At 46.7% G+C, this 21,238-nt stretch overlaps 1 protein-coding gene across 2 annotated transcripts; it reads right to left on the bottom strand.

The window, feature by feature from the left end:
- Window positions 1-228: 228 nt before the first annotated feature.
- On the bottom strand, window positions 229-20,845 carry C9H6orf118 (chromosome 9 C6orf118 homolog). 2 transcript variants are annotated; one of them, XM_045159635.1, is made up of 10 exons: window positions 20,795-20,845; window positions 14,863-15,560; window positions 13,672-13,794; window positions 12,286-12,345; window positions 10,568-10,692; window positions 9,201-9,259; window positions 8,466-8,647; window positions 6,439-6,492; window positions 5,402-5,463; window positions 229-319 (listed from the first exon to the last, which is right to left on the bottom strand). In XM_045159635.1, the coding sequence occupies exons 1-10, from the start codon at window positions 20,817-20,819 to the stop codon at window positions 301-303; spliced, it is 1,407 nt and encodes a 468-aa protein (XP_045015570.1). In that variant the 5' UTR covers window positions 20,820-20,845; the 3' UTR covers window positions 229-300. The 2 variants fall into 2 exon arrangements, with proteins under 2 accessions (XP_045015570.1, XP_045015569.1); XM_045159634.1 differs by lacking the exon at window positions 229-319 and adding an exon at window positions 3,596-3,763.
- Window positions 20,846-21,238: the final 393 nt, after the last annotated feature.

The raw sequence follows: 21,238 nt of genomic DNA, 5'->3' as shown, positions 1-21,238 counted from the left end.
GGAAAAGCATTTTTGGCAAGAAGGTGGGGAGATGCCTCAGTGGATCAAAAACCTGCCACACAAGCTGGAGTGTCTGAGTTCAGATCCCCAGAACGCCCCCCACCACCCACCCCAAAAAAACTGGACACTGTAGTGGGTGGCTGTGATTCAGCACACCTGTGGCCAGGTGGGAGATGGGGACAGGACAATTACCTGGAAACTTGAGGGCCAACTAGCTCGGTGAATGCAGTAACGAACAAGGTTGTCAGCTTTGTGATTTCTACTGTGCTTGGCGGCCATGACAGGGGCTAACCTCGTCCCTCACAGGTGACTCCAAGTCCTGTCAAGTGGATGGTGACATAAAGCATTTCATAAGTCATTAGGGAATTATGAATAAAAGGAAAGTGATTCTCCCACATAGCATCTGCTTTTTACTTTTTTATTTGTTTGTTTTTTGAGGTGGGTATCACTCTAGCCCAGACTGACCTGGAATTCACTAGGAAGTCTCAGGGTGGCCTTGAACTCACGGCAATCCTCCTACCTCTGCCTCCCGAGTGGAGTGCTGGGATCAGAGGCGTGCACTACCACGCCCGGCTGCTTTTTACTATTTTTTTTTTCATTTTAAGAGAGTCTCAACTACAATGTCCAGTCTGGCATTGAACTCACATAGGTAGTCCAGGCTAGCCTCAAACTTGTGATACTCCTGCCTCAGCTTCCCAGGTAGCTAGAATTAATGGCGTGCACCACTGTGCCCAGTTTCTGCTGTTGAAATTTTGAGAGGAGAGTCAAGGTGCATAGAATAGGATTTCAGGGGTACGGGTAAAGACACCCTCTGCCCTCTGTCTCTGATAAGTGAGCAGGCAGGGAACAGCTGCAAACAAATATAAGTGAAGGGAGCCAAGAGAATCACCACTGCACAAACAGGTATTGAAACTGGAAAGGGGGCGTGGAGTTGGCACAGTGGCTGAAGTGTTTGCCACATAAATGTAAGGGTTTGCATGTGGGTCCCCAGCACCCACATCAAAAGTTGGATGTGGAGCCAGGCATGGTGGCGCACACCTTTAATTCCAGCACTCGGGAGGCAGAAGTAGGAGTATTGCTGTGAGTTCAAGGCCACCCTGAGGCTACATAGTGAATTCCTGGTCAGCCTGGGCCAGAGTGAGACCCTACCTCGAAAAAAGAAAAAGAAAAAGAAAACCTGGACGTGGAGCACCCGTAATGCCGGTACTGGAGAGTTGGACACAGAAGAACCCCCAAGAGCTATTTGTTGGCTGATGCGTGTGTCTGTGTCAGTGAGCTCTAGTTTCAGTGAGAGACCTTGTCTCAAAAAGTAGGCAGTGATTGAAGACACCTGATCTCAACCTGCGGCCTCCCCAAGCCCACGCATAAATGCGCTCACACACAAGCACACGACATGAACACACACACCAAATAAAACTAGAAAGGCGCAGAAACAAAGACGGTCTGAAGGGGCGCTAGAGCAGGGGATGCTCAGGCTCTTGCTTGTTCTTCAGAGCCCCAGTCACCCCACAAAACGCCCCGCCGCCTCCTCTGCTCCAGTCTGAGGCCAAGCGCATGCAGACTTCCTAGAGAACAAGACAATAAAAGATTCTTGCTTATTGTTTATAAGTGATACAATTTAGGCCTTGAAAATGTTTCTATGCCTTAAAGAGTCCTGAAGGGGTATTCTCACTAACACAGCTCCTCATAAAATCCACACAAAGAAACAACGGAAGTAGACATCTCCAGCAGAGGTGCATTTGCGTCCTGCACTGCCTGGGTTTGCTTGAAGTCTCCACGACAGCAGAGAAGGGGGCATGGCCCGGGCTTTGTGCAGAGTCATAAGCAGTGCTTCTCTAGTGGGTGAAAGAGGGCTTGGCTGGAGGGATGGCTTAGCAGTGAGGGCACTTGTCTGCAGAGCCAAAAGACCCAGATTCGATTCCCCAGGACCCAAGAAAGCCAGATGCACAAGGTGGCACGTGCTTCTGGAGTTCGTTTGCAGTGGCTGAAGGCCCTGGCATACCCACACACCCATTCTCTCTCTGTCTCAAATCAAATTAAAATATATGAGGGCTAACAGGTAAGACCTTGTAATTGCTAAAATGCCTGTATTGTAGTTAGAGATTGCACATGGAATGACTTCATCTCTATGCTCTAACACAAACAGAGAATAAAAATTCCTCAAAAAGCCCAGTTTCCCTCACTTTTCTCTAAATCCCGCTCAGGATGGCATCAATGTATATAGATCCCATATGGTTCAGGAGTCAGGAGCCAGTGCGGTGGGTGTCCCAGTCTCAGCGCCTCTGCTTCATTTTCACCACCAGAAAGCAAAGCAGACGGCAAGTGGTAGAGATGCTGTGATGGCAACAGATCTCAGCAGACACTCACAGGAGCATGGTCATCCCCCGGCTCCACCCCGACTGTAACTTCCCAGATTCACCCTCCTTTCTGCTCGGGGAGACTGGGGCCACAGTCAGACCTGCTGTCCATGCAGATGTGCCAGCTGCTCGCCGTCGCTTTCCAGAAGTCCAGTTTGGATTCTAGCTGAGGACAATGTGTGGGCTGGATCTTTGCTGGGGAGGAGTGTTGTTGAGGGCTGCCTGAGGAGTGCGGTGGCTAGCTTCCCCTTGCCAGCGTGGGCTCCCTCTCCTGGTGCTGTTGTCCACCTTCTGGGGCAGAGGTGATGCCCAGCCTCGCTCATGCCTTGCCTTTGCCCGTTGTCACTGAGCTGCGCCTCAGGACTGTAAACCCATTTTCTTCATTAAGCTGCTTATGGTCAGAAGTTTGGGCAGCATCAAGAAGGAAACTGCAAGTTTTTTTGTTGTTTTTTTTGTTTGTTTCTTTGTTTTGTTTTGTTTTTTTTGCAGATGAACTATTCCTGACATGCTCAAATCTGAGTGTGACTCCTTTATGCTGGGTTTCTGGCTATCTCACAATGTACTCTGATAGTCTGGGTTTCTATTGGATTTTGCCCTCTATCATTAGGCATACCTTCTGGGAAAATTCCCCTCTTTGCTGGAGAGAAATGACAGGAAGGGCCCTCTTTCATTGAACCAGCATACCATGAAAGAATTGACCTAAATAATAATCTGAGTCAGGAACATAAGAAGGCCAAGTCTTCAGCTGTCTACACAGAGGCTTCTTGGTCTAAATCCACATGCATAGTTGTCAGAAGTAGCTCACTATGTGAGGGCTTTTAGGTTCTGAACCTCCCTGCTCTCTGGTGAGTCTGACATAAACAGCTGACATCACTTGCTCCTTCTACAATGAACTGAATTGTTCCACCATGCTCCTTCCCCACCAAGTTGGACTGAAACCTTGGAAACAAACCTTTTTCCCCCTCAAGTTGTTTCTGTCAGGTGATGTGGTCACAGTGATGAGAAAGTTACTAATACAACCAATATGTTCTATTTTATTAAACTCATGTATAAAAACCTGTGTAAGCAAAGACATTTGTTCTGTATTCCAGCAGGGATATATTTTTATTCTTATTAAATATTCAGAAGTATTTTGTCCTGCATCTCCTCCGAGAGCAAGCACCATTATACATGTATCTGTGGAAGTGTGAGTCATTAGTGAGCATGTTTTCATCAATGTCTCGAGAAGAATGCATGTCACATGTTAATTTTATTAGGACAACCATTTATAAAATCAGCTTATATAGTTCAACAAATATCCAGGTGATGCATTTGGAAATCATAACGTTGTAGATCATTTTCCAGTTGTCTGAGAGTCCTCTATTTCCTCGAATTGTGTAAATTTCTTAACAAATTGCCAAAAACTCCTTAAGAAAATAACAAATGAATACCATCAATTTGAAAAAGTATGTTAAAGAGAAGAGAATATTTCTAAATAGACATCTATTTAAGACATATTTACTCCCAAACAGTTGAGACTTTGGAACAACTAACTTTTGTTTTTGAGTAGTTTCATTAACAGGTCTCTGGCCTTGAGTGTCACAGACATTACACAGCCTTTGGCTGCTTCTTCTGAGGCACTTCTGGGGTGACTGTTACTATGAAGGTAACCCACACTTCTTGGGTGACCATTACTATGAAGGTAACCTGCACCTCAGGCATGCTCATGCCCACCGCTGAGGTGGAGGAAGGAGCTGCCCAGTGTGATGTGCATAGATGTGCTGTTTGCCTTTGAGAGTATCCAACGTGGTAGAAGGAATCTAAATCCCCAGATGGCCCATTCAATCCTCATCCTGTCCCCATAACTTTCTTGTAAGGGGAAACAAAATTTTATAGCATCTGGTTGCCATTGCAGCTAAGGATAGTGACGGGACATGGTATGGAACAACTGAATGTGGGCAGAAGTCTCTGAAAAAGACTGTCTTTCCTAATGGAGTAGAAGTACCTCAAGGGGAGGTACTTGCATACTGGTCCATGATTGGCCCTTCTCATCCTCCTTGGAATCAGGATCTAATGCATACACACAACCATCCTGAGACTCAGGAGGCAGTGACATATGCAGGGAGCCAGGAAGGAGGAAGCACAATTCTGCTGCCTGGACAATGCCATTGAAATCACACCAACGGCACGCAGCAGTCTGTTCTGGGTTGATGTAAATACTCCCTTTCATGAGTAAACTCTCATCTTTTTATTGCTCCCACTTGTACCAAATCTCAAGGTTTGAACTGTGATTCCAACTCTAAGAAAAATAACTATGCAAAGTATAAACTTAGATAACAGGTAATAGAAATCATTTACTTTCCAAATTAAAAATTTTGGATAGAGGCTGGGGTAATGGCTTAGCAGTTAAAGCATTTGCCTGCGAAGCCTAAGGACCTTGGTTCGATTCCCTAGGACCCACATAAGCCAGATGCAGAAGAGGACACATGCTTCTGGAGTGCGTTTCCAGTGGCTAGAGGCCCTGGTGTGCTTATTTTCTCTCTCTCTCTTTCTCAAATAAATAAAGAAATAAAACATTTAAAAATAATAATAATAAAAATTTAGATAGGTACAGGATTTTCCAAAACATGAATCACCACTAAAACCATTAAAGTTAAGTAAAGAATGCCAACCACAGCTACATAACTCCCTTTTCCTGATCATTACCTATAAGGATTCACCCTAACTCTGATCAATCTATTTCTATAATGATAAGCAAATATATATATATTGAGGTCAAGATCTTCAGTGAAGCACAGGACAAGATGCAGCATGTCTATTTTATTTATTTTGTTATTTTGTTTTTTTTTGTTTTTGGGGGGTAGGGTTTCACTCTGGCCTAGGCTGACCTGGAATTAACTATGTAGTCTCAGGGTGGCCTCGAATTCATAGTGATCCTCCTACCTCTGCCTCCTGAGTGCTGGGATTAAAGGCTTGCACCACCACACCCGGCCATAATGTCTATTTTAAAGTCAGCATTCAGTAGAGTGGGCAGGACAGAGGTCTGCTATAAATATGGTTCTTACCTCTTCTCCTCCTTGGTCATTCTACTCTTTTCCATGGTCTGACTCACCTGGTTTTCAACAACCTGTAGAGATTCAAACATCCTTTGGTCATATAGAATGCCATGATTCTGGTCATGTGTGATCACAGCAAGATTAGATCAAGATTAATGACCTTTAGGTCAAGATCAACAGACTAATGCATATGATTGATAACATAGGGACACACCCATGCCATAGACTGCAAAGAGACACACTCATGACATACATAACTGGGAGACACACTGTCACCATTGGTAATAGAGAGCCACTCATACTACAGATTCCAGAGGAACATCCTCACACCATAGATAACAGAGAGGCTTGGTCGGCACACGTATTGTAGGGATACCTTCAAATTTTCTGCTGAATCAATTCACCCAATTCCTTGTCAGCAAGTCCGTCACTACACTGAGCTCCAGTGGCTGGTGGGTGAGTGTGAGACATTGCTGTGATGGACCCATTCAACTGCTGCAACTTAATGGCTTCTTTGCACTAATACATGAGCTTGCACTGTCTAGTTTACACTAATATCTGCAGGGCCACATAAGGTGGTTTGAGTGTCAACGTCCCTCAGAGCCTCATGTGTCTGTGACTAAGCCCCGTGTTCCTGGCTGGTGGAGCCTTGCTGGAGGAGGTGTGCCATGGGGCTGGTCCTTGGGGGTTCTTAGTCCAGCCCCCCTGGGTGTACAGAACTCTTTCTCTCTGCTTCTACCCTGCTGTTGTGCAAATGTGACTTCCAGCTGTGCCCTGTGGCCAAGCTTTTCCTGTAATGATGAACTGTCTCCTCAATACCATGAGCCAGAAACAACAAACCCTTTTCTTCCCTAAGCTGCTGCTGGCCCGGCATTTTGTCCCAACAGTAAAGAGATAGCTGCTCTACCAGATAGTTCTACCATTGCAAAAGCTATTTTGAAAGACAAGTACGTGTATTTTTGCTAGATTTATGGCACAGGAAAAATGGGTACTCCTAGAAATATTTTTGCAGATAAACCCAAGTTCACAAAAATTTTAAAACTTACATTTATTTTCTTATTCAAAATTCGGTTTGCTGTCTCCAACTTTATAGCATCATTCTGAAGAGGAAGTGGTTTTAACACAAGGTATTTGGTTAGAATTGTGCTTTATTTGTGTATTATGAGAATGTTGTTATTATAATTAAAAGAAACAGTCAATGCCATAGCACTTAGAAATACAAACTAATAAGGAAATGAAGGACAAATCATAAAGAGTCCAGAAATACAGAGCTTCTCAGGTTTCTGTGATTTAACTGATCTAAATATAAAAGTACAGAAGCCAGAGCTAGCCACACACACCTAATCATCCCAGCACTTTGGAGGGAGAAGCATGAGAACCAAACATTCAAGGTCATTCTCAGCTAGCTAGTGAATTTGAGGCTACCTGAGATGCTATGTCAAGAGAGAAGAAATTAAAACCCCCACGCAAAACAATACATCTTATTTTATTATTTTATTGCACTGCACCCCACTTTATGGTGTTCCATAGATTTGGTCACCTTCTCTCTCTCTTTTTAAATAAATTGAAGGTGCATGAAACTCCTGTGCCAAGCACATCTATTGATACCACTTTTCCAACAGCTCAGATGGCCATCAGCATGCTGTGCCAATAAAGTACTTTTCATTTCTTTTGTTTTCTGTTTCTTCATGTGCGTGGCATGCAAATATATGTGTTTGCGTGTTCATGTGCATTTGGGCACACATGTGTGCAGGTGCACGTGCATGCATGTTCATGTGTACCTGGAGGTATCTTCCTCAATCGCTCTCCACCATATTTATTGAGACAAGATCTCTCCTTCCAACCCATTGCTCCACCTTGTTAGCCTGAGTAGCCAGTCAGCTTGTCCCAAGGATCCACTATCTCTGCCTCCCTCCTGTGTGCTGGGATTATAGGGGCTGCCACGCCTGCCTGGCGTTCATTTGGGTGCTAGGGACCCGAGCTCAGGTTCTCATGCTTGTGCCACAGCGACTAATTCATGGAGCCTCCTCCTCAGCCCCGTCCGTTTGTACCAGTAACATATCCTTTACGTGAGTGTGAAGTAACAGTCATTGAAGACAAAGCCACAGAAGATGAAGAGACCCTGCTCAGGCACACCAGCTTTGTGGAGTGACCACTTTCTCCACTAACAAATCACTTCCCTACGAGCAAACTCAAGTGCTGAGCGTGTTATTAACAGAACTTGCAACGTGAGGTGAAGACTGGGGAGATGGCTAAAGTCACTTGCTTGCAAAGCCTGCTGGTCCAGATGCTATTTCTCAGTACCCACCTAAAGCCAGATGCACAAAGTTACCCATGCATCCGGAGTTCATTCACGAGGGCAAGAAGACCTGGCATGCCCATGTTCATTCATTCATTCATTTTATCTATTTCAATCTAACTTTCTCTATCTTGCTTCTTGAAAATGAATAAAACATGTTTAAAAGGAAGAATTAGTGAGTAGCGTGCATGAGCATATTCAAGATAATTGAAGAGCATGAGGCCGAGAGAACGCGAATGCTTGCTGTTCCCAAGAGCCACCATACTAGATAGGACTGGGCGTCACTGTGACAGTAAGGTCATGTCATGTTTGATAATGATCTATACACTCTTCCCTGCTTAGATACTACTGATCTCTCCATATACGTCATTCTTATCCTAATTTTAAAATGTATTGTCAGTAGAATCTACGCAGCTATATGACCACAAAACTGTAAACATAATCACATATCATTTGCAATTTGACTGTGGACCCATTGTGACACACAGTCAGTGCAATTTTTTGGTAGATTTTACAGGTTTTGTCTGCTAACTGAACACTATAGTTCTCTCTATTACCTTAGGGTTTTAGTGGTTATTATTTTACTTTTTTTCTTTGTTTGTTACAGTTGGATGTTAATTTTTCTATAAGCCCACTATAATTTTTTAGAAATGAAAATACATTTTGGACAGACTTTGATTATATTTAACCCAATTTCAGAATCAAATTGCCTCATGTATTTATGAAAGACAATAAGCTGAAAAAAAGGACTATTTCAAAGGTCCAATTGCATACCTCAATGCTCTTCCGCCTATTCTCCGTGAGGTCTGAAATTCTGGAATGCACAAAGTTCTCTTTAATGTGCTTCTCAAGAGCTTTAATTTCCTTCCACTTATCGAGTATCTCACATCTCTTCTTTGCCACCTTCTCTGTGAGAGTAAGTTGCTCCTCATCCATCACGTTCCTCCTAAACGATTCTGGAAATATGTGTGAAGCCAAACCATTCTTGTGTTCAATACCTCAGCTCTTATTAATAGTATTGGGTATTAATAATGTCCTAGATATTATATACAACATGAAGTGTAACTTATGTAACCATGTAGTTATATACAACTATAAACTGAAGCGTGTAACTGAAAATGATCGAATTTTAAAAAGGGTGCAGTCCTCTTTCAATTCATACACATATTCAGTATGTGCTTAGTGGAAACCTAGCTCTGCAGACCCTACGTTACACTGGTAAAATGATGACATTTTCCAGAGTTGGCTTTCTAACTGGGAAGACCAGCAAGAAACTTCTGGGATGTGATGGTGACAAAGAAGAAGGTATACTGCGGGACAGGCAAGAAATCCTCATCCTGAAGTGAAATGAGGGTGCAAAGAGGATTCTCCAGAGCCCTCTCAGGAGCTTGAGACTGAAGGATGCACAGGGCTTCCACCTAAGCACAGCGTGGGAAGGAGCCAGAGGTGGATGGAGTCAGGGAGCGTGCTGTGGAGGACCGAGGCAGGCTAGTCTCCGGAGGTACTTGCCTGATTTCTCTTTAGCAGATTTTAGCAACAGGCGCTCTGTCTCCAATTCATTTCTGAGTCTACGGATGAACACGGAAAATAAACATTACTCAAGTTCTAGAGCCCCACTTGCATCTTTATGCTTCTGTTTTTATACAACAAGCCTCAGGTTTTACTGAGCAATAACAATGGATCTGTACCCTTTCCCACACAAAAGCGACTCAGGGTTGTTTATGAAGTCACTGGTCAAGCTAGTGCACTGAAACAAGCAAGGATGCCTCCTCACCAAGATCCACATGTCATCAAGTGCATAAATCAGGCCGGAGTTCGATTCTCCAGTACCCACCTAAAGCCAGATGCACAAAGTTCATCTGGAGTTCATTTGTAGCAACAAGAAGACCTGGCATGCCCAAATTCATTCTTTCAGATTCTCTCTCACATATATATATATACATATACATATACATATACATATACATATACATATACATATACATATACATATACGCTTTTTCGAAGTAGCATCTCACCAAGGCTGACCTGGAATTCACTATATAGTCTCAGGGTGGCCTCCAACTTACATCGATCCTCCTACCTCTGCCTCCCAAGTGCTGGGATTAAAAGTATGTGCCACCACACCTGGCTATTTTTCACATCATAAATGTAACATAAGGGAAGGCAAAAAGTAACACTGTAGCATGTTGCACTTTGAGAAGGCAGGGCCAGGGAGCCTATCACTGGTGCTGGGATGTGCGGCCACTGGGCACTCGTGTGTGGCGTGCACACGACACTTAGAAAGCAGGGTGTGACCACCGTAGCCCCTCAGCGCTCTCCTCCTAGCACCCAGTAAACTGACCAGCTATCTTATTCTTAGTCGATTTTAGAAGGACTTGGACATGCAGGAGTGAGCACACGTCACTTGTTGCCACATTTCTGAGGGGCCAAAAGTCAGATTTTCACATGTGAGCTCATTTATCATCCACTGGAAGAGAAGAAAGGCATCGTGATCCCAGAGTGTGTGGACGTGGGGTTAGATGGGTAACAACTGCAGGCTCTGCATCGCGACATGTAGAGGGTTTTAGGATTCCTTGCACTCTTACCCATCAAGAACTTTTCTATAGAAGTTTTTTATTTTTCTTCATAAATTTTAATACTTATTTAGTTGTAGGTACACAGAGAGAGAGAGAGAGAGAGTGAGAATGGGCATGCCAGGGCCTCTGGTCCCATGTGTGAAAGTTTGTGGAAACAGTCAGGTCACCAGAATGGTGCTGATAAAAGCAGCAGTGACAAGGGTGAGCACCCAGCGGCTCCCCTCACACGGTTCTGTGGTCGTGTACAGTCGTCACCCGAACCCGGCTGCAGCGAGGGCGGGAGCGCCGCGGTCTTACCGCTCGTTGCGCTGCAGAGCAGCCCTGGTGGCCTTCTCCAGCTTCTGAAGCCTCTCCCTGGCACGGCCAACGTCACCTCTATTCACAGGGCTCTTCGCCAGCCCTTTGACTTCAGCCAAGAATGTCTGTGGGGACAGGGAAGTGAGGCACAGCCCAGGGAGGTGTGGAAACCTTCCCGGGTGGTCGCTGTGCGGGCTCGATGTCGGGGCCTGGGTGGAATTGACAGCTGCAGTGCCTGCATCTGGAGGGACAAAAGCGGGGCGCCGGTAATGTTCTGCATGAAAAACACCTCGTGGAAGATTCTTTGTGCACATGGATATGAGTGCGCAGCATGTATGTGTGTTTGCAGGCACTTGGACACATATGTTGGGCACGTGTGTGTGTTCATGAAGAAGCCAGAGGTCAAACTCAGAGGCCTTGTGTCTCAACCTCCCCCGTGCTGGGTGCGCAGCGCCACGCCTGGCGTTTCCTTGGGCACTAGAAACAGAACAAAGCCCTCGTGCTTGGGCAGCGGTCACTTCACTGAGGGAGCCATTCTGCCAACCCCTGGCTAAAATAAATTTTGCAATACTTTGAGATAGTTTCCCTAAGAAATATTTAAGATGCCAGGGGATTTTCATGGCTTATCCACGGGTGTGGTGAAGAGCATGCCTGATCACAGACTTCAGAACATTGCCACCGCCTCCACAATTATCTCCAAAGTCGTGAGAGAGGATCTTAACATCAGCACACACAGACACAAGCCAACGAGGTGCCACGGGAGGGGGAGCAGGGCCTCCCCTGGTTAGGTGAAGGGCAAGTGGGTTTCGAAATGGAATGATCTAGAATCATGATGGCCTGACAAGTCTTTCATTCTGACATTTGATTGAGATGTGGGCATAAATATTTCATTTTCAACTCAGTCTCAAACCCTAAGGAGCAGGAGGCTTTGCAGCGTCCTGTCTTTGTTCAGCATGAAAAGATGCAGCACAAAGGATATAAAGCCCATGTAGAGTTTGGGACTGAAAAGTAGTTTAGAGGCAGCTTTTTATACTCTGAAGGCTTTCTATAAATAACGAAAGGAATTTTTTCTTCCTTTTGTCTCAAGGCCAGCTTTTGCTCCAGTCCAGGCTGGCCTGGAACTCACTATGTAGCCCAGGCTGACCATAGACTCATGTCAGTCCTCTTACCACAGCCTCCCAACTGCTGGGGCTAAAGGCATGCGCCACCATACCTGACTTAGAAACAGTTCCTAATTCACAAGATGGGGTTTTAAACTTGACCGAGGCCAAGATGCCGAGGCTGCCAGAGCTGCGGTGCCAGCAGCTCCGGGATGTTGTTGAAAGAAAGCCACACCCGTGGCTGAGCCGTCACAGTGACAAGAGTGCTGCCGCCCGGGCCGTGCCTGCTGTCACAGTGCACTCCTACTTTCCTCTCCGGATGACCAAAGAAAAGAGTTTCCAATCACTGTGTGGAGCCCTTCTGCACCTCAGGGAGTGTATCCACTCAGCAGTGCTTTGGGACTAACAGCAGAGCCGCGTTAATGTACAGGAAAGTTCTCCCTGCCGACCTCCATACCTTGGAATAAAGCTCGCCCCTCCCCCCCAATAAAGATCACTAGCTATTTTAAACGACAGAGGAACAAATGGGGCTTCTCGGGTTCAGAGCATGTCTAATTTCTCATGAAATGCAGGCCGTGAGCCTGTGGGCTCTGCTGATGCACTTCCCATGGCGGTTACCTTGAACTGCTCTGTGGGATAGGCGTCCAGGAGAATGTCCATGTAGAGTTCATAGTGGTCCTGTGCACACAAACAGCCCATGGGAGACGCGTTAGATGTCACCACCATGCAGGAGTTGTATTTCACATGTATGAGTCATACAGGGGCTAAGGACATCAGTTGAGATCATTTCAGAAGTAAGTGTTAAAATACGATTAAGTCGTGCACACACCAACTTGTAAAGTCTAAGTCGCTGCGGCTCGAGTTCAGCTATTCATCAGTTCAAGGTCAAAGACACCTTCAAACTGATTAGCACTGTTTCCAGCCTCAGTCAAGGTAGTTTCTTCTTGCAGTTGACAGAGGTCAATACAGAGACACACACAGCTGGCAAAAAGGCTGGGAGTGAGTGACTGTGGTATGCTCAGCCCTAAAGGGAGTATCTATCTATATGACCACACCCCCCCAAGACTCAGGGAACATTGTGGAAGAGGGGCTGGCAAGAAAGTAAGAATGGAGGATGGGGAAGAATGCTGGGAGGCGCTGCCTTCCAGCCGGGACAGGGTCGTTACACTTGGGAGCTCACAGAAGCCGTGGCTTCCTGCATGCAACGGGGCCTGTCAGGGTTTCACTAAGGGTGCCGAAAGGGGCAGCTGGTTATTCCTCCCAGAGGAGCTATTGGCAGCAAGTGGCTATTGTGAAAGTGGGGGTCACCTTCTTCAGGGATGTGGACACTGGTCAGTTGTCTACACTCCAGTCAATAACCCTTTTGCCCATCTTCATGCCAGCAACCCTGACTTACCTCAGTAGGTCACACAAGGGGCATAGGAGCAGGAAGGGATTCGTGGAGAACAAGAAAGGGCTTAGTGAGAGTAGAGGGAGATAAAGCAAAGTAAGGGAGTGAATATGATCAAAGCACATTATATACATAACTAAAAATATTTTTAAAAATCTCTTGCCACATGATAATTCTGTGGTCTTCCAAAGGTGAACATTTTGGTGCCAAGAGTATCACAGGGGACCAGGCCACTGTATTGACCGTTTCTTGTTATCATGGCATAGTACAGATTTATATAACCAACTGAGATCCTTCTTAAAGGCTGTTCACATCATGAAATCACAAGAAACCTATAATTCCATAAAGATTCATTTAAAAAATCATGCATGCTTGATTACAAAATCTTATATGTCACATTGTACTGTGCATGTAACAGCTCCAGCAGGAAATTGTGGTTTCAGCAGCACTTATTCCACAGGGCCTTTCTCGTTTTCCTGGTCTGTGAGTCCCTCTTCCTGTGCGGGGCAGGAACAGGGAAGCATGGGAGGATTACTCCCTGTGAGGTGTGCGGTCACTCACGCAATCCCCAGTCATCACGCGATTGCGAAGCAGAAGCTGTGTGAGTCCATTACCTTAACTTCTCTCAGGAGGTCACCAAAGATCAGAGAGCTATTGCAAATGTCTTCAAAGATGTCTCCTAAGATCTGCAGCTTGTTAAACTGTTGGGGGTCGCATGTGCACACCTTCTGGAGCTCCTAGAGGAAGACAGGGTCAGTCTATCTCACGGTGTCACCACGATCCTCTCAGAACAGCGTGTCCGTCTTAGGAGTCCTAGAGAACACAGCTGCCCCCGCCAGGGTGCCTGGGCTCTGCAGAGTATTTGAAAGTCAGGGTAACTGATTCCCCTCCCCCAGTCACTGGGACCCTAGTAACACATGACTGTTTTTGTGTTGTCCTTGTTCCCTCCTCTTGATTCCTCCTACATTCAAAGGTTCACCTCACTCCACCCATCAGCAAGGCTTCTGCCTCTCCTATCATGGTTCTCTGCCCAAACCCCAGGCTCTGGTTCTTTTATAGACAGTTCCTTTCTAGCCTGTGGGGTGTGTGCGTGTTGTTGTTGATTCTCACTTCCCACCTTGTCTGAGACAAGAACCTCTCTTGCTTTGCCACAGAAAATGCCAGACCAGCAGGTCTGGGAGATTCAGGACGCTCAGAACTATGCCCCCCATTGCTGTGGGTATGTTGGGATCATAGACACACGTGCTCCTTGTGGGTTTTATGTGGGTTCTGAGGATCTGACTTCTGGTCATCAAGCTTGCACAATAGGTACTTTTGACCCCTGAGCATCTCCCCAGTCCTCCAGCTGCACCCCCGCTTACCTTGTGAGAACCCTAATCAGTGAGATCCCCGCCGTCATGGAAGCAAGTGAGGCCCACACTTCACAGCCCATGCCAGCCTGCTCTTGTGGGTGCCAGACCAAAGCACCTGCATAGCCTCCCTCTTCTGCTTTCTTCCCTACATGTTCTTCCACAGAGGTGAGGTGTGCACACCTCGCCTCACACCCTTCTGTCTCCCACAGACACCTTATTTCCACAGCTTCCACAATCACCTAATTATATTGCTCACTATGAACTAACCTCCAACTTATCAGTGTCCAAATAGCACCCAACTGTTGTCACTGACTATGTCCAGTATTATGGACAGGAGCGGCTTTGTTACATCTGCCTGGGCGCGTAAATGATATGTCCAAGGCAGAGAGGGACCTCCGTGGGGTGTATGAAGCACGGCCCTGCATGGACAGCCTGTCACACCGTTGCCCCTACCTGTTCCAGCTTCCTCTCATGTCCGGCTGCCACCTTGCTCCCTGTGAAATCACTCTTCAGGAGGTCTTGCTTTGCCAGGACATCTTTCTGAAAACTCAAGAACTTCTTATACTTGTCCGTTTTGGTTACTCCAGCTAAGTAGGAGCTGATGTACTGGTACACATCCCTGCCCGGCGGAGACGTGGCACAGTGGCGGCTGGACGCCGCCTTTGAGTACTTAAGTACCTTCATCTCGGGCAGGCTGAGCTCTTCCCTCCTGCGTCCTTCCACTGGACTTTCGGTCCTTTTCTCTTCCTCCCCTTCCTCTTTGTGCAGAACTTTCTTTGAAGAGACATCCTCCAGGGATGGCTGGGAAGGGCTCGCCAGCGGGTTCAGGTACATGAACAGCTCAGAGTCCTGGGCGTCGTTGGGAAGCAGGGCTGTGTTGACGGCAAAGTAAGCCCAAGCGTCTTTCATGTCTGCTGTCATCCTGCTGTATGGCCTGCTGTCCAGGGTTGTGGCTTCCTCCTGTGGCCCGGCATTGCGCCAGTGTTGGAGTATGATCTCGGGAGGCTTGTAGAGCTTGTTGGGGTTCAGGTGTCCTGAGGTGTAGAGGTAAATGTCTTCTTTGTGGTGTCTCTGGAGTTGATTTAGAAGCTTCCGCAAGTTGCATAAAGTCTTAACGCCGGGCGTCTCACAGTGTCTCCACTTTAGGTAAACTGCTCAGGGAGGAAACAGCCATGAGAGCGGGCCTGCCTCACCCCAAGGAGGAGCTGAGTAACCAGCAGCCACTGAAATTCAAACGCAGGGCTGGGGAGATGGCTCAGTGGATAAAGCACTTGCAAGCATGTGTACCCCAGTTAGGATCCCCAGCACCTACATAAAAGCAGAATTCTGGGCTGGAGAGATGGCTTAGCATTCATGGCATTTGCTTGCAAAGCCTAAGGACTCGGGTTTGATTCTCCAGTAACTGTATACGCCAGATGCACAAGGTGGCCAATCTGTCTGGAGTTTCTTTCCAATGGCTAGAGGCCCTGGCATGCCTACTCTCTCTCTCCCTCTCTAACTGCCTCATTCTCTATCTCTGTCTCTCAAATAAATAAAATATTAAAATAAAAAAGCAAAATGCTGTGGCAGACCTCTGTAACCCCCATTTGCCTAATAGCAAAGGAGATGGGAGAAATTTCCAGAAGTCTGAAGCTAGTCTGGTCAGCTCAGCAGCAAATAACAAGAGATACCTGGTTTCAAACAAATTGGGAGGCAAGGACTAGCCACTGAAGCTGTCCTCTGACCGCTACATGTATGGTCAATTCAACATACGCACACACACACACACACACACACACACACAATGTCAAAGACACCTGTGCATCCCTAAGGTGTGTCACATGCAGATGTGGTGAGGTGTGCTTCCAATCAGAAAGCTTACAGCCCTTCAACAGCCAACAGGGAAGAGGCAGAATATCTTAACCAAAGGTTCTAGAAGAAAAGCTAAAAATTCAGTTACAGTTCTCAATGATATTGGAAGATGTTAACTTTAAAATATACTTCACATGACAAAGAGGGTTTTTAATTCACTTTTTTTTTTTTTTTTTTGCTCTCTTTCTTTTAAAAGACCAAAGCCCCCAGTGACTGATAAGTCATTCGACACTTTCTCTCCTGTTTTCATCAGACAAACCCTGTGTTGATCGCACAGTGACTCCCTCCACACAAGTACTGCTTCTCACAAGCCTCAATGAGAAGGCTGCCACTAATAACATGACCCCCATGGTGGTTTGAATGAGACGTTCCCCTTAAACTCACTTGCTTCAAATGTCATGTCCCCAGCTGGTGGCAACTTGGGAGGTGGAGCCATGCTGGAGGAGGTCTCTTGGGGGAGGGATATTATAGCCAGCTCCCCTTTGTCAGATCTCGGCTCATTCTCCTGTTGCTGTTTTCCACTTGCTGTTGGCGAAGAGGCGATGCCCAGCCTCTGCTCATGGCATGCTTTCCCTGCTGCCACAGAGCTTTCCTTTGAGACTATTAAGCCAAACTAAAGTCTTCCCTCCCACCAGCTCTTGGTCCCAGCAGTAGAAGGTGACGGCAGCACGCCGCTCGCAAAGCCCTGAAGTCTGACCAGGTCCTGCCCGGGTGTGTCACATCTGTCCGCTCACCTCCCTCAACCTTGTTTTCTTCCTCTGGAAATCAGGAGAGTCCTCAGTGCACAGTTTCTGCACCCACTGCAGGCCCACGGCGACAAGGGCCTGAGCTGGAGGAGGACTTAAGTGACTCCATGCTGTGAACTTATACAAGGACGTTCAGATTAGCTAGTGCTCTAGGATATGGTCTCACCTGTGCTTGAAAGTCATGCACGGCTTGCTTTAACGCAATGGGTCACCGCGAGACAAGAGGTTTTTCTCGCTATTGCTAAATGCAATCTTTAGCTTCTGTGTTAACTGCTGCCTGCTTGCAGTGGCAGGAGAGGGAAAGTGCAGGGAGGGGAGGTTCCGGAAAAGTTTCTGGTTTTTCTAAAATCAACTGAAAATAACTCTTGTTTCTGTGAAATCGTGATTACTGGAAATTAAGTCTTGTCTTTGTAGGGTTACAATGACTGAACTAGTGAACTGTAAAACTAAGATGCACACTTTCACGGTTTTCCCCAATCAAAGGAGACCTGAAGCACAGCCTGGCACTGCCCTCAGGCTCCTGAGTCCCAGGGGTAGTCATGATCCCTTTCCTGCTGCCTGGTGTCCATTTGGTCTTCCCTGTAGGTTCTCACCAGAACACCACGCTGCTCAGTAGGTAACTGCACCAACCCCTAGGCTACGTCCACAGTGCTCAGTATTTCTGATAGGTTTTTAGTCAGTCCGAGCTGGTCCCTCTATTGCATTGTTTCCCAACAACACGATGGAAGAAAATCCACAGATGTGCACAGAGCAAGCTGCACAACCTTCTGGAGTAGCCCCCGGGGAAGGAATCAGCAAGGCCGAGGCCTTCCCTGTCCCCCTACCTGTGACAGGTGGTAAGCCAGACCTGCCAGAGCTCTTGAGGAGCAATCTGAGTGGTGGCTGGCCAGGCTATACCAACAGCCATGATGAGCCACAGCTACGGGTCCCCAGGACAAGCCCACCTTGCAAGTTGCCACATCACTATCATGAGGAGGGCAGCCGAGCGGGCCCAGCCAGGTCTGTCCAGCCACACAGTGGCAGAGCTGGTCACTAAGCACAGCTCTTCCCCAGCACAGCACTGCGTCCCTGATCTCATTAGTGCCTGGGCACAGGGAAGCAGGAGGGGTCTATATTGTACTCCATACGAAATTCATGAGTGGCTGTCCAACTCTAAAGTCGGGACATGTCACAGGCTTTGTTTCTATCCACGAGAGGGAACAAGCAGGCAGGAAGAGAGGGGCATCTCTGGCCTCCTGCTGTGTAACAGGAACCGCAGGTGATGTGCCGGCCATACCAGAAAGAGCTTCAGGTTTCCCAGCAGAACTCTATTTGCAAGCTGGGTGCCCTGGTCTGGCCTCAGAGGGCAGACATCCAAGTATCAGAGGCCATGGGGCACTGTCCCCCTCCAGGCATATCCTCACCATAAGAATCCTCTTCCTGTGGCTTAGGGAAGAGGTCCTGATAGCTGGCCTGGGCAACTCTCAGCTCTGGGGAAACTCCACATTCCATCATGTGGATCTCCGCCTCTCTTAGCTGGCACTGGCTTCTCATTCTCCATCCCTTACTTCTGTGGGTCCAGCCTCTGTGGTCTACAGGCCCCAGGGATGCCTGGAACCATTACAAAAGCTTGGCAGACCTGGGCATGATGCCTGGCATCTGTCTCAGGGAATTATGAAACTGTAGCCATCTCAGAATTCTGTTCGCTTCAGAGTTGTGGCCAAATCTAGGTCCCATCGCTGTGTGAAAAATGAACCATCCTCCCTTTTGCATGGACAGTTCTGGTTGGATTCTGAAGCAAATGTTCCCAGCATCAGGATTCATAAAGTCTCCAACACTGTTTATATTAGTACTCCAAACCAGCCCAGAATCAATGTAGAAAATATTAACAAATTTTGAAGGCATAGCCATTGTAATTTGTTAAGAGCACAGACACAGGAGAAGATACATCATATCAGATGTCTAGGGGGAAAAAAAAGCTGGGTGTGGTGGCACACACATTTAATCCAAACACTCAGGAGACAGAAGTAAGAGGATCACCGGGAGTTCAAGGCCACCCTAAGACTGGATAGTGAATTCCACGTTAGCCTGGGCTAGAGTGAGACCCTACCTTGAAAATCCCAAAGAAAGAAAGAAATCAAAGAGAAAAGAAAGAAAAGTACCATGAGCTAGTACAGACATAGATTCCTTCTCGTCCTTGTCGCCCCTCTTATTCCATCCTTCAAGGAGCTACACACACACACACCATACAGCCACATAACACACTCTCACGTGCATGCACACCCGATAGAATACACACGCGCATGCACACAGCATGCATGCGCACAGCACCACCCTGTCCCTCTGCCTATCACCGTCAGCTCCTCTGAGGAGACTCAGCTCTGAGTCCCTCCCTATCCTACAGCCACCAGCATCTTACTGCTCAGAGCCTGTTCTGAGACCAGTAAGCTAGAAAAGGCTATAAGGAAGGGAGGAGACGGAAGGATTTAAGGGTTGTATTGTATATATGCCCCGGCCAGCGGGGAGTTGGCTCCCGACATATCTATGTAAGTAGAAGAACAGATTAGATGGAGTGGAAAGGCCTAAGCGAGGCCAGGGGAAGAGATTGTGTAAAAGAGGGGAGGGAGGGTCAATCAAAATTCAAGATACTCTGAATAAGACATATGAAAAGCGGCTTTTTTGAATAATGGCACATACAAAAGCCATAGATTGTTACTAGACAATTTTCAGTGCCAGGGATGGGATACCTTCCAGTGAGTTGCTGGCCATTGAGGTCCCTGATGTCTCCAAAACGTTATAGGCTATTGCCAAGGCCCTTCATTTCCTGTGAGAAAGATGGTAAGACCCTATTGCTGAGGACTTCATATGTCTGAGCAGCAAAGTCATTGAGTAATCAAGCTGGTGCTGAGCAGAAAACCTTCTTCCTGTAGCCCAGCCAACTGAAAGCTGGAAAAAGCTGCACTGCACGCAGTCTTATGGGAGACAGAAGTCATCAGCAGTGAAAACAGTAGACACTGGAAGTCTCAAATTTTGCCAGACAGGCCAAATGACTGAACGAGTGGCATGTCTGCTCTGGGGGAAACCAACTAATTCTCTAATTGGACCAAAGGCCTGCTCTATGGGAGGAAATACATGCCTGGAACTGAAAACCTAATCAAAAGCCTATGGCAGGGGAGGTCGTGAGCCTTAGGTTATAAAGCCTGCTCTTGTCTGGTTAAATGCATATATTATTCTCACCAAACTGCCCTGAAAGCACTACACTTAACGTTCATATTCACATATTAATGCTATTTTCATTTCTGGTTAGAGAAGCTTCTCTTTTCAGACGGTGATGACCACTGGGATGACCCAAAACGCAACATAGTGCTGAGAAGTGACGGAGGAGTGTCCAGCACTGAAATATCTCTATCACACCCTCTAAGGTTCAGGGCCCATTGAGGAAGAGGTGGTGGAAATAATGTAAGAGCCAAAGGAAGGGTACCAATCTTTACAATGAAATTGTCCAGACAGAAATTGGCCTCGATATACATGACCTCACAGTGCCTAGCAATACCTTCACAAGACCCTCATAATAGGAGAAAAATAAGATTACATCAAAATAAAAGAGAGACTAATGGAGAGAGGGAAGGGATAGATGGAGAATGAAGTTGTAAGGGGGAAGCTGGGGGAGGGGAGGGAAAATCACAGTTTATTTTCTGTAAGTATAGAAGTTGTCAATAAAAGATAATTAAAAAAATAGTTCTGAGTAAACATCTTCCCAAACAAATGTCAACCAAACATCAAAAACCCAACACTGGAAGGTCACTTACAATCAGGCTCCAAATCCTTCGACATTGCTCCTCTTGCCACCCCCTGCTGGCCAAGGCTGCAGTTGCCATGGGAACAGTAAACATTCTCAGCACCTCCCTGTAATGCACGTCTGCTGTCTAACCACAAGGTGGCAGCCCAGCTTGTAATCTCCCTGCCTTCCATCTGCCTTGTGCCTTTGAGTATCAGACTGAATTTGCTTTACTTTTCAAAATACAACTATTTTTATGATTTGAAAGCCATCACACATATCCTTATACATTCTACTTCCTTTCCAAAGCCTGGAGGGTTGAAAGGTCACTGCTCTCCTTGGGCCTTCCAACTGTACCCACAGTTCTATCAGAAAGCACAGTGGGAGCTGGAGGGATGGCTTAGTGGTTAAGGCGTTTGCCTGAAAAGCCAAAGGACCCATGTTTGATTCCCCAGGACCCATGTAAGCCAGATGC

The sequence above is a fragment of the Jaculus jaculus genome, chromosome 9 (assembly GCF_020740685.1).
Source record: "Jaculus jaculus isolate mJacJac1 chromosome 9, mJacJac1.mat.Y.cur, whole genome shotgun sequence".
Taxonomy (NCBI): Eukaryota; Metazoa; Chordata; class Mammalia; order Rodentia; family Dipodidae; genus Jaculus; species Jaculus jaculus.
The sequence above is the reverse complement of the archived record's forward strand: the minus strand, read 5'-3'. Positions and strand labels throughout refer to the sequence as shown.

Excerpts from the sequence above, each read along its gene's own strand:
- C9H6orf118 (XM_045159634.1), bottom strand. The coding sequence starts at position 20,819 with ATGTCGAAGGATTTGGAGCCTGATT. Across the intron at positions 15,561-20,794 it reads GAAGGATTTGGAGCCTGATT|TTTACCTAAAGTGGAGACAC; the intron begins GTAAGTGACCTT and ends CTCCCTGAGCAG. Across the intron at positions 9,260-10,567 it reads GCTCTGCAGCGCAACGAGCG|ACTCAGAAATGAATTGGAGA; the intron begins GTAAGACCGCGG and ends GTTCATCCGTAG.